We start from the raw sequence: 17,725 nt of genomic DNA, 5'->3' as shown, positions 1-17,725 counted from the left end.
AGTATAATCTATTCTTAGTTTTAAGTTATATATCTGTTCTATTTTCCTTTTAAAGCTGGACATGAAAATGAAAGTAGTGGAAGGTAAATTTCATGAGGAAAAACTTAAATTACAGCAGAAGCATGATACTGATGTTCAAAAGGTAAGAAGAGTTTGTATTTTTTTTTCCCCAAAGACAATGTATTAAACAGAATAATAGAGAATCTGATTATAATAAATAATTAGTAGTTTAACTTCTTCACAGTTGCAATTAATGTTCCTTTAAGATTGTAGGTAACAGTTTGCATAAGCAGATAGGAATGCAGAATATTCTATGATAAACTTATGAAGGGAAAAAGTCTTACAGAAAGCAGAAGATAATACAAGGTGATTTGTTTGTTTGTTTGAACAGGACAACCTATTTTACCAGCTTAACAGCTGCTGTGGATTCCCATTCTAATGAAATCATAAACTCATGATTCTTCTTTTCAGAGAGAAAGCACTTGTATTACAGAAAAATGTGAACAAAAATAATTAAATTATGGACAAAATGCAAAAAATAGCATTTGAAAAATCTACAAGTATATCACAGATGTTCCCACCAATACAACTGTAGTGCTTGTTCTCCTGTCTCTATTTTGACACTGTATCTTAAAGCATAGGCTGCTCAATAAGCAGTTTGTTATTTATGTTACTGCATTGTTAAAGCTGTATGTGGCTTTTAATTCTTCACAGCAATAAAACGACACCAGATACACTTCCTTTGGGTTAAGTTAGATTTGTCTTTATTGTGTTGCGTAACACCGCTTTTGGGAAGATTACAAAAAGACTATCAAAGACCATTCTGTTACTTTTAATACCATGTTTTAAACGTGGGGTTGAATTCTGCAAGGTCCTAAGAGCCTTCTGAAGCATTCTGATCCCTGGAGAGTAATGGGAGATAAATGCTCGGCATCAAGATCATAAGGACTTACCCTACTGTAAGCTTTGCATTACTGAGTACCTCTGTTTTGTTTCTTAAGACTGAGTCACAGACTTGGAGGAAGTTAGTTGACACAACAGTATGACACATCAAAGCCTCCTGAAAGGATGTTAATATTTGGTCAGGTGCATATTTGGCTCATCTGTTCTCAAAGTCTGCAAGCATAACTAGCGAAGCTGAGAGTCTAAAGGAAACAGCTTTGTGAGAATTAGAAATAGTTTAAAAGCTTTCTCATCCCTTGAGTTGTCATCCTTTTCTAACTCATGTTAGAATTCCATCTTTTGAAGTTGTTTAATAATGTTGGATATTTTAGAAAAGGTTAAATAGTGTCGTATTAGTCTTTAAAGACACAAAACATTTAATGCAGATGGAGTAATATTGTTTTAAGATGAAAGCTTCTGTTTGATGAGAGATTTGGGGCACTGTTATAAACTTTCTGTGAATTTAATGTTTAAGACAAACATAAAGTTTAAATTAAAATACTCTCTCAAAGTATTTAAAAATATTCAAGCTTTTTTTTTTTTTTCCCCAAATCAGCGTGCACCGAAATGTGAATGTAGCTGCACCTCATATACTTGCTCTATTCTAACCCACTGTTGCTTGGAATACATGCCAAGAACAGCAATTGGTGAAGTACAAAACAGTGTAATGAAGTTCACCAATTATTTAAGTATTTCTTAAACCTGCTGAGAATTTTAGATGCTTTTAAATAGTATTAGGCAACATAAATATGAAAAGGGAAACAAATCCGTTCTATTTGCAGTAGTAGTACTATGAAACTTCCAAACTCAACAAAAGGAACGTTGCATTTGCCCAAGTTTAAAAGAAAACAGACTGCCTTAAAACATGAAATTCCATTTTAATCTACTGCCTACATTTATCTAAATCAATCCTTTGTTTATCACTTGGCAGAATGAGCTGTGAAAATTACTTAGGTTTAATCACTTAGACCTTTATGACTTGAGCACTTCTTGAAGGCAGCTCCTTTGACAAAGATCAGTGTGTACTATTTTGTGCACTGATTGTAGTTCTAGTTTTTGGGGCTTTTGTTAAAGTATTTTGAATATTCCCTACAGATTTTGGATAGGAAGAATGATGAAATTGAGGTATTGAAGTCCCTCTACAAAAACAAACAGAATGAAGCTGAGGAGACAATTAGGAAACTGGAGAAAAAAGGTGATTTTTACCTTTGTGGTTGTTTTCTGCATGCTGGTATTATACTGCATCCTTCTTGTGGTGATAGGCTTACATGTTCCTTCTAGGTGCAGATGTCCCTTTCTTCTTCATTTATAAGTCTTGACCTAATTTTTCCTTTAGATTTTTAGAGGCTTGTCCAGTTGCCTTTGCTGTCCAGTTTCCAAACCAATTTTTTCCAAGAGTCAGTATAATCTTACGTTTAATACGTGGAGCTTTGAGAGTCACCAAAAAAAAATTCCTTTGATGATACCATAGTATTTTGACCACTTCCAAACTTTTTGGAATCTCTGGCTCAAGGTTAATTTATTTTTACATTCAGTACATTTTAATCAAACCACAATGAATTATTTATTTAGGACTATTGTGGCAAGAGATTTCAAACATGAGTAGTAGTCTTGAATATGTCATAAGTACAAAATTGGGCCTGAGTGTGGCTTGTCAGCAGTTTTTGAATGTTACTTTCTTTTATAATTCCTTGGAGTCCATTTACACTATGGACTAAACCACAATGTAAAAGAATAAGCAAGATTGGTAACCTATGTACAAAAAGGGAGAGAGTTCCACATATATTGTTTCCCGCTCCTTGGCGAAGTAAATTGTCCAGCAAGGGATCAGGAGCTTCTGCTGCTGGCTGCACTCAGCAGTGACACGTGTTTCAGTCACCTGCACTCTTGCCAGGTAGTGAAAATCATGTCACTTTTGAAAACTGAGCATCTACTGCTTTGCTTTCCACCAAGTTAGTCAGACTGTGAATTCTTCATGCGATCACTTGCAATTTAAGTTGGGGAACTTAATTTTCTTGTGTATGTTGGGCATTCAACCTTCACAAGAACCTTTTCTCCTAAGAAATATATATAAAATCAGGTTAAAAATGCCCATTTTCTTCAGGTTACAGAATTGATGTGCATTTACTGCTCTAAGGAAAACTCACTGCAAAATACCTTGTAAATACAGTAGAGGAGAGAGAACACCTTGTAATAGTTTGGTGACACAGCAAAACATCAGAAAGCCAGGTCAATTGGAGAATTGATGTAATCTGATTGTATCTGTTGCCAACACCGAAAAATCCCAAAGGTATCTCTTGACTGGTTGTTTATTTTCCCATTTTTGACAGTTCAGACTCTTGTTCGTGAGTCACAAGTTGTCAGAGAAGCAAAAGAGAAGCAGATTGTGGAGTTAAAGAAGATGTGTGAGCAAAGCAACGATTCTTTGAACAACGAGTGGGAGAAAAGGGTAATGAATAGTACTTGCTTTCTTTGAAACACTCCTACAGTATATAGCTGGGATAATAAATTTTGTCACCTAACATATTCTTTACTTTTTTTTTTTTTTTTACTTTCAGTGATATTTCCTTATACTGATTATTTTTTTTTCTGGAGCAGTCTTGCAAGACTCTTCTTGCTGATGCTTGCACACCCACACCCACCCAGCTGGTCAATCTGTTCCTGGGGTTCATCTGACTCTCTTGGCAGGGCTCTGGATGTATTAGGGAAGTGTTTATTTCTGCTTGGCCTGACGTGGAATTTTAATCTTGGTAAACCTGCTGCTACCTGCTGCCACGGTGATTCCTTTGAACTATTATTTTTGTGTTGGGTCATGAATTCTTCAATGCATTTTTATTTATTGTTAGACTCAAGACAGCAGCAAAGCAGAGAGAAAAGCATGTTTATTGCAAGACAGCTTCACCTTTGTCCAGATTATTGTCAGTGTTTTTCTTGCTTACCCTTCTTGGGAGAGGGAAGGTCACAAAAAGGGCAAAACCACCTCCTTTTGTAGTTGAAGTATGCTGTTTAATTTAATTTTTTTGCAGCCCTGCATCTGGAAGTGATGTTGGTTTTAATTCTTGTCTTGTAAGAGATAAATCATAAATCTTGTCCTTTGTGCTCAAGACTTTGATGCTTCAGTGTTAGGTGGGGTTTTTGTTTTTGTTTCAGAAGCATTATTTTCAGCCCAAAGTCATCCTACCTTTTGCAGTTACCTAGCAAGTGCTGTTCCTACAGCTGTAATTGTCATCAGTGATGCCAGTGTGTAAGCAAGAAGGCAAATTAAAATTCTAATATTAATTTTAACTTAATGAAATTATAGAAGTGAAATCTGTATTTTATGGAAAAACATGAATGGTGGGAAGTTTGGTGGAAATATAGTAAAAGTTAACAGTGAAATATTTTTATAACTTCAAATACTACTACTACTTCTGTGTATTTTTTCCTTTGAATACATGCAGGTTATTTTAATATATATTAATGACAGTAACACAAATATTACTATAGTCTGTTGTACAGGAAGTAGAGACATTTCCAGAGTTTTGGGGTTTATTTATATCTTATGTACCTGGAGAGAAATATTTATTTAGTTACTTACCCAGGTTATTTTTAAAAGGATCTCAAATTCAGCAAATCTTTTGAACACCACAGTTATATACCTGATACATAAAACTTATTAGCATTCATATCTTTTGGATAAAAAATTTTGTTATGTTACTGTACACTGTTGAAGTCTGTTAAATAATGGTCCAGATTCACAGACACCCATGATTTTGCTAGTCTATATGTTGTAAAGAAAAATCTATGCTTTTGCAAATTCGCCTGATTTTACCAGTGTGTTTAGAATAATGCTTTTATTTTGTATATTGAAGCTTTCTCCTTCAGCTGTGAAATGGATTTGTTAGGAACTTGAGAAATATATAATGGCCGTTATACAACCAATACACCATGCAAGTATTGTATGCTAATTTGCCATGACATTATTCTTTACTACTGTATAGATGGAAAATTTAGATTGGCCGCTTAGCTGGAAAGGGAGGCCACTGGTGTTTAGAATGCAAATCAAGGGTTAGTAATGACATAAATAATCCTTTCATTAGACAAGTAGATCGTCAAGGCTCTCCAGCTTCTTACAAACTGAGAGACAGATAAACTGGCAGTGTGTCTGAAGACAGTGTTAGTTTCAGTAATAGAAATTCATTAAGGCAAAAATTTATATGTGTGTTAGTATTCTGCATGGGTAAGTTATGCCCTCTATGCATTTTTAAATAACTTCAAAATTACCACTTTTTATTAGAGTCACAGTAAACTTATTTAGTGAGTCAGTGATCTAGTTTTGTCGTGGAGGACAGAAATGTGGCTCGTGCTTGTTAGTTATTCTCTTTAGATACTATAACAATATAATACTTATAAATGCTAGTTTTATATTCTATTTATTATTTGGTAATGTTTTTGTGATGCAGCTTCATAATGCTGTGGCTGAAATGGAGAAGGAGAAATTTAATATTCGGAAAAAGCATACAGAAGATATGCAGGAACTGCTTGAAGACACCAATGCTCGTCTTGGCAAAATGGAAGAAGATTATTTGGAACAGATAAAGTCAACTGTAAGTTTTTTGTAAATATACCATGACAGCAAGTGTCTCTTGCAGTATTCCAGTTTCATGCATCTGTGCAAAAGTGTACATAAATAATGTTGAGCTGAGAAATATTTCTGATAGTGCAGTGCAGTTGTTCTATCTTGAGAGAGAAGTGTCCTGGCAGCCAGTCCAGCCAAGGACTATTTTCCCCTGGATAAAATTAATCGAAGTACAGCCCATCAATGAATATTACACAGATACGTATTTGTATTGAAGGACTGTTTCTAGCATTTCTCACTGGTTTTGATTCAAGTTAGCTGGACTTCTGTGTCTGTGGGTTTGTAGACCATGCAAAAGGATCTGTTTTCACAGGTACATGTGACTTCTTACCCATCTCCTCTTCAAATGATCAAATGTTTGTTAGATTAAATATCAAATGAAAAGGATTTTTAAAAGAATTATTGTATTATTCTAAGTTACAGCATTTCTTTCCTAGAATAATTAGAAACACATCAACAGGTGTAATCTGGATTTTGTGCCTGCTATGCAAATGATGTAAAAACCAAAAAATTACAGGATGCTTTCTTGAGGATACTGATTACTTTTTATCACAATGGGGTATGAAGAAAATTGAATGAGTGAAAAGACAATGTCAAACAAAATGTATTCCTTTATTAATGAATGTTGAATTTAAAAATTAGCATTCAGATCATGTCATAGGTATGTCATAGGTAACAGTAAATATAGAGAAAAATGGACACAGTCTGTCAGCAAGATTGAATTTAAGAACCATCAAAACTAGACAGATCTTGCTGAGCAGCTTCTGATTTAATAATTAAACAAGGTAGAGTTCAAGGCAGGGCTTAAGATGAAAGACTAGACTGTCACTGGAAATTAGTTTTCTTTTTTTCTCTTTCTTTCTCCTGACTCTTTTTTTTTGTTGTTGGTATTTCAGAGTTTCCTTGTTCAGAGTTTCACGTTGTCAAGAATGCTATTTCTGTTAGCAAGTGAAATTTGGCCGAACAATTTAACTAATGCCATAGGACTGATAAATAGAGTTTTGTGCATTGAACAAGCATTAACTTTCTTGAGGGGTGGGGGGCCAGAGAGCTATTATGATGTTTGGTGATATGTTAGGTACCTCTCTTTTTTTCTTTACTTTTGTCTTTTGGGATGGTGATCTTTTTTTTTTTTTTTTTTTTTTTTTTTTATTAAAAAAAAAAAAAAAGAAAAAAAGAAACTCCCAAAATAAACAACACGACCACTCCTCCCCCCCCAAAAAAACAAACAAAAACCAAAAAAACCCAAAAAACTGACCAACTGAAAAACAAACCAAAACCCATACAGTGAAACTGGCTTTGCAGTGATGGAAAAGTTTGTTGTACTATGTTTATGAGATCTTGAGCCCCTTGACCAGTTCAGGTGACCATTCTGGCTCTGCGATGTTCTTGCACTAGTCCAGGCTTATTGAACGATTCTGTGGCAGCTGGGGCACTGACTTGAGGTGGCAGATGTTTGAATTTTTATTTTACTTTAACAGAGGGTGAAAATACTTTTCCACTTCCCTTATCTTCAGACCTTTGTTAATATGAAAATAGCTATGATACATATATCCTGGAAGGACGACTGTGTCTTACTTTTTCATTCCAGCCTCCTGAGGAGTTCAACTCTCATTTCTGTGCATATTACGATAAATTTAGGTATGAATGGCAAGTAGTAGACTAGTCTCGTGCTACCTGCCTGTTCTGCTAATTTTTAAAATTGTTTATATTAGGAGATGAAGTTCTGAGAAAAAGATACAACTTTTGATAGGTGTTTGTCATTTCTTGAAAGGAAAGCACTGTAATGAAACAAATGAAATGGAGAAGAGGATTAGGGAAAGGTATAAGAGCAGAGACCTGAGGAATGCACTCTCTGTCCTGGTAGGGATTTGCTGTATTCCTGTGCACACCACTTTCCTTTTCTGTGTGCTTCCCTTTTCCAGTAATGAAGAGGAGATGATATAGTTACCTTACAAGATGATTGGTGACTCAGTTAATATTTGTTAAGTGATTTGAAGCACAACTAGGTAGCATTTTCACTGTTAATGTAGCATTTGTATTATAAAGTTCTTCTTGGATCTTCCAAATCCATAGCAGATATTGCTGTGTCTTATTGTTTGCATCTTTGGATGTGGTTTTGCTGAAGTATACACATAAAAGGCAGTTGTTTGAAATCTGTAATTCTTTAGCAACCTAAGTACATTACTCCTTGTTTTAATTTAGAAATTTGACATGCGTATTTTTGTCTGTAAACCTATAAAGTACTTACATTTTAGCATTAAAAAGCTACAGATTTCATTGGATGCTATACAGTTTAATATCTTTTCTATCTGACTTCTACAGCTGCTCACCACCAGAATGATCAGTAAAATCTTTTTATATACATATAGTTTTTTCCTCAAATACTCTTTCCCACATGCAGGTTGTACATATTTCCAGTGATAACACACTTATTGGTTAATGAAAGGTCTGTAAATGCTTTATGTGTGTTATCATCCATTACAGTTTTCAATAGAAATCTCTGTCATTTCTCCCATATTAAGAGATTTGTATTTTAGAAATCAGTTGCACACATTGTTTTGCTTAGAGGAGAAGACATGCTCCTTTGGCAGGGAGGAATAGACATCCATATTTTGAAGATTTATTTTTTATAAAGAACATAAAATTTACTGTCATGATTCATGACAGCTTTGCTATTGTAACTCTGTGTCTCTGGACCACCAAAGAACCTTGTTGCTCTAGGCTACTAAATAACAACATGGGTATACCCTAATTTACTCTGGTGTTTCCTCAACAATGACCTATTCTTTTAGAACCAGACGGTCAAAAAACTGGATGCTCGTGTCCAACAGTTGACTGTTGAGGCTGAAAATAGTAATTTACAGCGTCAAAAATTATCTCAAGAAAAGACTGATGCAGAACAACGCTACCAGACGGTATGCTCTGAACTTCAGGAAATGAAAACCAGGTAATTAAATAGCAGTTGCTGTTTTTAACATTGAGGAATATGGAATTTCTGAAAGCAAACATTATTTATTTTATTTCAAGAACACAGTGAATGATAATTGGCATTAGTAAAATGTCACAAAAAATGTATTAATTGATGCAAAACTTATTTTGGAACTGACCCAAATGACCATTGTAAGGATTATGTTAGTTTTCCATTGTTTATAAGCATTTTATTCTGTTAAAATGAGCATGTGGTACAGACAAAATTGCATACTCTGTAGAGTTGATACTGAGCAGGTTAAAATGCCCAAATATGAAAGCAGTTTCCATATTCTGTTTGCTTACTACTTGTAGGCACAGCTTACTTCAGAAAGACAAGGACCATATTATACAGGAATATGAGGAGAACATTCAGCAGCTACAAAGTAAATATGATGCTGATATCAATTTTATAAAGCAGGAACATGCTCTCTCTGCAGCTAAGGTATGCTTCCACATATAATAAGCATTAAAATGTTGTTTACTTTTTAAGTGGTCTCCTCCATTTAAATGTAACGTTTATGAATAAATCCAAGGAACTGTTCAGTTCCTTAAGTTATTCGTGTGCATAAGTTTTTTTAAAAAATGTGATGTAATATTTTAATTCTTAGATTTGACTGAAAAGTCATCTGAAGTTGACTGATAATTTTGTGGTGTGTGTGTATCTGTACATACAGGTGGATTTTCCGTAGTTGATTCAGATAAGGTACAATTAATATGTGGATTTTGTTTGTGCTTCTGTAAAAATTCCAGATACCAGAGGACCTCAGCACACTTAAACACTTAATGTTTTCATAAGGCCTCTTCAATGAGGGAAAATATCTTTTCCAGAAACAAACTGTCTTGCAGGCCTCTTAATATGGAACATTATGTTAAATATTTATTTGTTTAAGAAGTTATTTTTAAATTTTGCAAACATACATTCCACCCAGCATGTATTAATTCTAGCTTGTTTCTGTAGAAATCAGGCTGTTATCTACCAATACATGTAGGTGAATATATAGAATATATTTAATGTAACATTCAAGTTAAATAATTGTAGAAAAAGCTTATGTTTTAAATACAATCTGCTAATCCTTAGAGCCATAGGACAAATGCGGTCTTTTGTATTTATTTACTGGAATTCTGGGAGCTTTGATGGTACTTTACTCCATTTAATTTCAAGGTATTTTTCTTTCTTTCAGTTGTGAGTACCAAAGTTTTTTTATTATTATTAGTTTGTGGGTTTATTGTGGTTTTGTTTACATTTCTAAGTTCTCCAGACAGACGGGAGTGATGTATGCAGAGTTGTGAGCTCATACAGGTTTTTTTTCCTAAGTTGATAACTTTTTCCGATTTCCAGGCACCTTTGAGAAATAAATTTTAAAACATAAAAGATGTATCTGTAGAGCTAATGAGGAATGCAACACAGTAATTCCTTTTTTGTGTTAAATCCCTACAGGCATCTGATGAGATGGAAGAATTACAGCATACTGTGTCTCTATTAAAACAACAGTTACAAGATTCAGAACTTCAAAAACAGCAACAGCTGAGGGTGAGCCCTGAATTTCTTATTCAAGAATGACCAGCCCTTTTGACTTTTTCCAATGATTTGAATGTTTAGATAGCCATACCAATATGCACTTATATATAAATGTGCGTCTTTGTATGTATTTAATTCATAGAAATGTATAAAGTGTCACCTTATGCTTAAAGGTTGATTTAAAAAGCCTGGCTAAAAGAGATCACTTCATGGGTAAGAGCAGAATTGTCACAGGAACTTCATGACTGTTTGTTGTAATTCACATGTTAAACTAGTGTAATCAGTGGATTACAGAGATGCATGTCAAAGAATTATGAACTTTTTTTTATTTTTTCCTAAACTGTCAAGGTTTTTAAGTAAGTTTCAAAATTATTTGTATTTTTGTTGCTATTTAACAGTTCAGTTTATTTCATCTTTCTCTAGGCATCTAAATTAATCCTTCTATCTCAAGATAATGAGTTCCACATCTGTATCATGTATCCATCCTGTTGGAATTTTGGCATCTACTTTTCCTCTTTTGTCTTTCATTTCACAGTTGATGTAGTACAGGATGGCATTTTAATAGCTCAGGAGAACAAGTTGCTGTTTCTCTTTAGAAAACATGAATCATGACTTTTGAGATAGTTTTGTTATACATCAGTATTTTTACTGTTGGCTGAATTTTTTTTTTAGTCAAAGAATATTTAAAATCATACTAAAAAGTGAATTTTTAATTTTTATGGGCTGTTCTATATAATAGCAAATGTGTGTGTGCTTGCTTTGAAACTAAAGAAAAAGGTGATTTGTTTATTTAGGATACACATCTCTTTCTTTGCAGGATCAAGAATACAAGCTTCAACAGGACAAACTTCACTTGGAGCGTGTGTATGAAAAACAGGTAGTGTTTTCAGGAAAATATGCTATTTTATGCACATTTCCAATTTTGTTGTTTACAGAAGCTAAGGGTTTATATTCTGAAATCCTGAAAGTAGTAAATTTTGGAATCCAAGCATTTCACATGTGATAAAAAAATAATTGGACCGATTCAAGGAAGACCTGAAGTACAGCTATTTAAGTACAGAGATATCCCCTCTGATTCTAGGAATCTCTTGCCAAATGATGGGGCCTGGGAGAGCATTGCCAAACAACTGCCACTGTAAGGCTGTCCTGTTTGTGCACGCTTCCTTCGTTGGTATCTGATGTTAACTGCTGTTAGAGAAAAAATAATGAACTAAATTGAACTTAGCCTGTTGTCAGTGTTCATATGTTCTTCCATACTTCGTTTTCCCCTTTATAACTTTATTCCATACTTCTCCATGACTTGGATGTGTTCTCTACCTATTCTCAACACGCATTGTTTTTACATCAGAAGCTTAAATTAAGAAAATGTAATTTTCATGAAAACACTTCATTTTAAAGCACTTTGCAAAGAATGTCTACTCTTTTAGACTGTAAACATCAGCAGATTTCAAATTAAACTTCTATTTTAGTGACACTATATGTTCAACTCATGCAGCGTTTAGTAAGAGGGCGCGTTAGATGCCTATTGCATTGAAAGGATGTGGTACTCAAATGCGCCATTTCCAAATGTGGCAAATCTATAACCTAGAATAATAAATTGTGATCATAGCTACTCGTCATCGGGTAATAGTATTTGCAACATGAATTGTAATGAGTTTTTGGTTTGAGTTAGTGTCTTCTGCTGACTTGAAGTCAAATACTTTTTCATTCCAAGATGTGTTTTGGTCTAATCCTAGCCTACATGTGTCTTTTTAGACAAGTCATGGTTTTTATGTATGTTGGCCTCAAGAAAAGCCTAGGATTAGAGAGTAATGTTGGGGGTCAAAATAAAAATATATTAGCATTATTGGATATCTTCTCGCTATTGAAGTATAGTGGGCGTTGGTTTGTTGCAATACAACACTTGCTCTGCAGATAAGTACGGATTAAATGTGGCTGGTGATGTTTCCACGCACCAAGTCCAAATGCCATCAAATGGCTCTCATCTACACTATTAAACTTTACAAATTGGGACGGTGAGATGGATGGATTCATATTATCTTTCTGCAGTGGTGCCTGTGCTGTGTGAATCCTGAATGAGGTTTGAGGATTATTTGGGGGCATGTTGTTTAGCTTGGGCTAAGAGCATGTCAGCAATCGCTCTACACCAGTGAGCACTGATACTGAAGTTGGAACTGTGTCGGCAAGCAAGAAAGCAGGTCCTTTATTTTTAATAGATGACTTCACAGCAGTTTAAATCAAAATTTATGAATGAGTAACCATCCTTTCAAAAGAAAATCTTTGAGAAAGGAGGAGAAAAAAATGCATGTGAGCAGTCTGTGAATATAAAGCCATAAAACAGTATAGATTGTCCCATAAAATACTAAAACATGCTTGTCTTCAGGTAAAGGAATCACGAAGTCTCTGGTGCAATCTGTTCACTTAAGAACCTATCCATTATCTAATAATCTTTATTAGTCTACAGTGGCTGTTGCCTGCTAGGATATTTAAACATCAAACAAATAATAGGTAGTAACCCTAAATGTCACTGCTTGATTAAATGTGCTTATCTACTGAATCAGGAACCAGTTAGACTAAATGGTTTTACAAGCCAAGGAAACACCTGCTTTTTCTAAATAACCTACTGCTTGTTTTCAGAACATTCAGCTAAGCGTAAGAACAGTGACAGATTATTCCTGAGGGCCGTTCTCGAGTCAGCTGTTATACATATATATATATATATATGTATATATACACACACACAACTTTACCAGGTTTGGCAATACCTTCTTTACTCTAATAAACATCCCATCGGTTTGGAGGCTTTTTCAAACCAACTGAATATTCAGTTCCATGTAGTAAACACTTACGTGGAACTCTTTACAGTAGACAATCTCTAAATTTGTTTTGTTATTGGACTATGCTCTTATACTTCTGACTATACGCTTACTAAAATATGTTTTTCTCCATTGTAGTGACTTAATAGCATGTAACATTGCAAATGTTTGTAGGTGAATAAAGGATTTCCCGTGCTCCCTGTCTGATAAAGAAAAGCATGCTTAGTACATCACATTACCACATTGTTACTTGAGCAATCCTAAAAGCAAAACAAACTCTTGTACTTAATCTGCCTTTGGCAAAAAATATTATGAAAACCCATAGTTTGGACCATGCCTGGGAGGCTGCCAAATTCTGAAGCTGCTTTCCTCTCTTGATCTGGAAGTACCAGAGGGATGAACTCTTCATAAAAATGTCTATTCCTGGGTAGTGAATTTAGGAAGTGGGAGTCAGATTTTGTTCCATGCTTTTTGTGACTGTATTGCTTTATAGGGAGAGAAACAATTTCCCAGATTGCTAGGATGTGTTCCTTGTGAGTTTTTGAAAGCTGCCATATGCATTCTGCTTTGACTAAATACTAATAGGAATTAAAATAGTATTTCAAATTTAAATGCTAAATAAATTATACTGGGGAAGTTACAAAAACTTAGAGGAGAATTAAGGGGTCTCCAAGTTTTTTGTAACTGACTATCTTTAAGATATTTATAAAAGAGCTCTATTTATCTCACTTTTGTATACAAGTGTATATTGTAAAATATGTGTGTATAGATATTGTCTGGTGTAATGGCAGTTGCATGGAGGGGAAGAATTACTTGGAAACGTACCATTTGCTTGGGGAAAAGGAAAGGAAGGAGGATAAGCGGTGTGGCCAAGTGAAGGAAAATGGAGAGAGGTGGGACCCTGTGATGTTAGACAGTAATGAGCCTCTGCTGTGAAGCGGGAGATTTCCACACTGCAAGATTATTCAAGGTGAAGACATATACTCATGCTAGTCCTAGGTAGGAGATGATGGGGAGGAGATAGGAGGATGATGGGGCAGCTTTTTCCTGTCGTGCGAGGATGCAGAGGTTTTCAGGTTGCACTGGGATTGATTTCTTGCTACGTCCATTGGAGTGACAGACGACTCATTCTTCTGGTTTCACACTGTATTATGAGCAGCACATGGTCACAGTTTACTGTGGAATAATAATTGTTAGCTAAGATTCTCTGTCATTTTAGAAGTATCTGTGTGCTTTTTATAGGTTTGTTAGTTGTACACTTACACAAGAGTGCCATAGCCTGCATTTCCAAATGGTGTTTTCAATGTCTGAATGCAAAATGTAAAAATGAAATGTTTTGTGTAATGGTTCAGACACTCTGGTTTGATCTCACTGGGTCAGGAGTTCATTAGTAGTAAACCACTTTTCCCATTTTCCTTTTCTTAGGAGTATCTACCCTCAGCTAGTTAAGGTTTGAGTATGTATTGTTCTAAAGTAATGTTGTTTACTATCATTATGTTGTTTTTTTTATTGTTGTAAGACTTGATAAAAAGTAGTTCAGTTTATGTATTCACAAATGGTAAGTAGGAACGCTACACCATAGAGAATGTGTGTCATTGTTTTAGGCAGATTTCTGTATGCTTTCCTGTATTTATCTAAAGAAAATCTAGTCCCTTTTTATGTAATTATTGATATTTCTTTATTCTAATGAATATTAATTTTGAGAAGAAAGATAGCTCCATTGGCTATTTTCTCATACTTCATATCTTTGTTCATCCTTATTCTTGCATTATATGTAACTTTAGAAATATATAGATGGTTGTATACATCAGTGCAGAAGTAATAAACAAAATAAATAGTTTTTATCATTTAAAATGACATTTTTTAAAATCAGACTATGCTTTAGGTAAAATATGTTATTTTTTTCTTTCAAATGATAGATTCATGGCATCCGGAATGATCTTGATAAAGAAAGAGGGGATTCTCAAAAGAAAATTCGCAAACTGGAAGAGACTTTGAAGTAAGTGACTACGGAGTAATTATTGAAACATCCCCAATTTTTCAGACAAATCTATTAAACTAATGTTTTATCTCATTTAACTGCCTTTCTAGAATTTGTCTGTGTTATCTTCCCATTGTAAAGCCACATCTTCAGGGTTCTAGTTAGCCATAAAAATGAAACAAGTGAAGCAAGAACCAAACCACTCAAATTTGTTGTCTTTCAAGTGTTAGGAGTAAAACAGAGTTGAAGTTAGTGGTGTCAGCTGGTCTTGCCCTGTCAAATAAATGAAATTGTCCTCAATGTAGAATGGATACAAAGTAAGCAAATAATCATAGCTAAAGACTAGTTGATTTGGACTATTTTAGAGGAAGGGATTAATTTGAAAGATTTATTTATTTTAAATATATTTTAACTTAATTTAGTATATGATATTTGTGATAACGTGGATAATCCACTTTAATGTGGAATTTTCCTCTTTGATACCACACTTTTATGTGTGAATACTTATTTTTAAAATGTAGGTAAGGCTCAGAGAAATGGTCTACATAAAGCAGAAGACACTTTTCATTAACTGACTTGGAACAGCTTTTTTGCTGACCTTGTACATTTAAAAAACTAACCGCAAGTTTGATGTTTTCTGAGCAGAGGAGTGGTTTACATACAGCAGATGCACGTAATGACAAGAGTGATTCTTGTTATGCTGCTTCCATTTTTATTAAGTAAAATATTATTTACATATGTTTATCCAGTTTAGTTCAAAGTTATGGAAATAATTTCTAGGGAAAACGGATTATTCTGCAACAAACCAGAAGTTATTTGCTAAAACTACTCAGTTAAATGTTACAATGTGTCTTATCTAGGCTGATAGAGGCATAGTGAAGATACTTTTATTCAACAAAAGTCACAGGGGTGAAGTCTGTATTTCTTTATTTCTATAATCTCTTAGGTATTTGGCATAAATAGAGACTATCTTAAATCCCTACAGACTTTAATAAAAAATGTAGCTTTTAATCTTTAAATTCTTTACACTGACTATTATTTATAATTTTAGGGAGACTGAATTGTTATCAACTAAACTTAATCTTTTAGTATGTGAATGTCTGATTCATTGATAATGTAGTTGCATTCATTATTTTCCGTGTTGTTCAAATAACATGGCAGTTAACACTTACTTATGTTAATAAAATAAGTGACTTTTCTGAGCAGCCAGTGGCCTGTATTTATGCCCCATATGGGTGCTCTCCGTGCAGAGTAAAGGTGGTGGTAGTGTTCCACCTCGGGCAAGTGTTTGTCAAGTGATTTAGTGTGCTGTGGATTCTGAACTTACTTTTAATTAGCAGCACTGTGCTGAGAAGCTCTTGTAGATGGCTGAGGAGGTCTTCATTTATTTCAGATATTCCCTACCTGTAATTAGGCATAGATGTAATGCCTGGGTTATAGTAAGGGTTTGAAATACTGAAGTTTCACGAGCCCAGTTTTCCTGTGGATGCCTCAGGGCCCACAGGTTCAGATGATGTTGGCAGAGGCCAGTCCCAGCCTTGTGCTTCGTGTGAGTGGGGTCCTTTGGCCAGATGTGAGGATGGGTCAGCCTCTGATCGAAGAGTCCTTGAGACTGCACGACAACTTAAAAGGATGTTGAGACTGTTTCCCCTACAGCGAGTGATAAATTTCCAGTTTTCAAAGTGTCTTCTAACGTAAGCTACTTCCAATCATATCGTAGTGTGCTTTTCCCAGGTTTGCTTCCATGTCCTATGGCACTCTGATTCTGTTATGCTTTTTCTGTTTTTTTTTTTTTTTTTTTGTGTTTTTTTTTTTTTGTTTTTTGTTTTTTTTTGTGTTTTTTTTGTTTTGTTTTGTTTTTTTTTATTCAGGGTGTTGAAAATGATGTAGTGATTTCTAATGTTAAATTTAAAATGGAAAATGTTTTGATTTTGTAGATAGGTAGCTTACTCTTTAATAATGAATCTATTCTACTGTTGTTTTGGTTGTCTTATAGCAGTGATTTGGGGTTAATCTTAAGGTTACTAATGGAATTAGTAAGCTAATAAGTAATTATTTTGTAACTGAGTAGAAATAAAGATTAGCTTACATCCATGTGGAGACAGAAGTTGGTAGGTTGAATTTGTGCTCATAAAGATTAAAAATACTGTATTTACAGAAACATAATGCCCTAGTCTAAGCCCAGCATATATTCTGCTGGCTGGTTCTTTCAGACTTCAACTCCAGTGCAAAACCTCTGCATCTTGCATCTCTGCTCTTCTGATCATGGATGTGTCTGTGCACACGACTGTTAAGAACAGACTCACGTGCCCGGTATAGAGGAGCTGCTAATCCTGCAAGGCTGACTTTCTGGAAACTAAGCCATTAGTTTAGTGCCAGTGTTTCTGGACAATATTAAGCTTTTACACGTATGTGTTTATCTATGATATGTAAGTAATACATACCAAGCAGTAATATTTTTGTGTCAGAAATGGACAGCTTCCTTACGTTTCGTTTTGTTTTGTTTAGTTTTTTTTCCCACTGCTGCAAAAATTAGTCTTTTTAGCAGTCTCTTGCTATTAATATAAATCCGCAAGATCTAATGTTTTATACGAAAATGCTTTATTTTTCTGTATTTCTTTGAATATTTGCAGAATGAAATTAAGTAATTACAAGCTAATGCAGACACAGTGAACCTTTAGAAAACAACCTTATATTCCTTGAGATGGGTGAAAATACAGTTCACTATCTTCAATAGAAACGATGCCTTGTGGAATTGCAGCTCAGAACCCAGTAGGTGCATCAGTGATTCCTCATAAACTACTTTGATCTGAATGCACTTTGATTTTGAAATGGCCACAGGATTATATCTTGAGTAGCTAGTCAGCTGCATATAC

The 17,725-nt window shown here is 34.5% G+C and overlaps 1 protein-coding gene across 4 annotated transcripts in view; it reads left to right on the top strand.

Moving 5' to 3' along the window:
• The window catches only part of CEP112 (centrosomal protein 112), a 173,669-nt gene that overhangs the window by 35,426 nt on the left and 120,518 nt on the right, over positions 1–17,725 (top strand). For all 4 annotated transcript variants that reach the window (XM_042802635.1, XM_042802634.1, XM_042802636.1 and 1 more), the window contains 9 exons: positions 56–142; positions 2,038–2,137; positions 3,273–3,391; positions 5,385–5,528; positions 8,356–8,510; positions 8,846–8,975; positions 9,972–10,064; positions 10,870–10,929; positions 14,788–14,867. In XM_042802635.1, coding sequence (XP_042658569.1) covers positions 56–142; positions 2,038–2,137; positions 3,273–3,391; positions 5,385–5,528; positions 8,356–8,510; positions 8,846–8,975; positions 9,972–10,064; positions 10,870–10,929; positions 14,788–14,867 — 968 coding nt within the window. The remainder of the gene's footprint in view (positions 1–55; positions 143–2,037; positions 2,138–3,272; positions 3,392–5,384; positions 5,529–8,355; positions 8,511–8,845; positions 8,976–9,971; positions 10,065–10,869; positions 10,930–14,787; positions 14,868–17,725) is intronic.

The sequence above is a fragment of the Tyto alba genome, unplaced genomic scaffold (genome assembly GCF_018691265.1).
Source record: "Tyto alba isolate M040663 unplaced genomic scaffold, T.alba_DEE_v4.0 Super-Scaffold_39, whole genome shotgun sequence".
NCBI lineage: Eukaryota > Metazoa > Chordata > Aves > Strigiformes > Tytonidae > Tyto > Tyto alba.
This window is presented reverse-complemented; position numbering and strand designations above follow the sequence as displayed.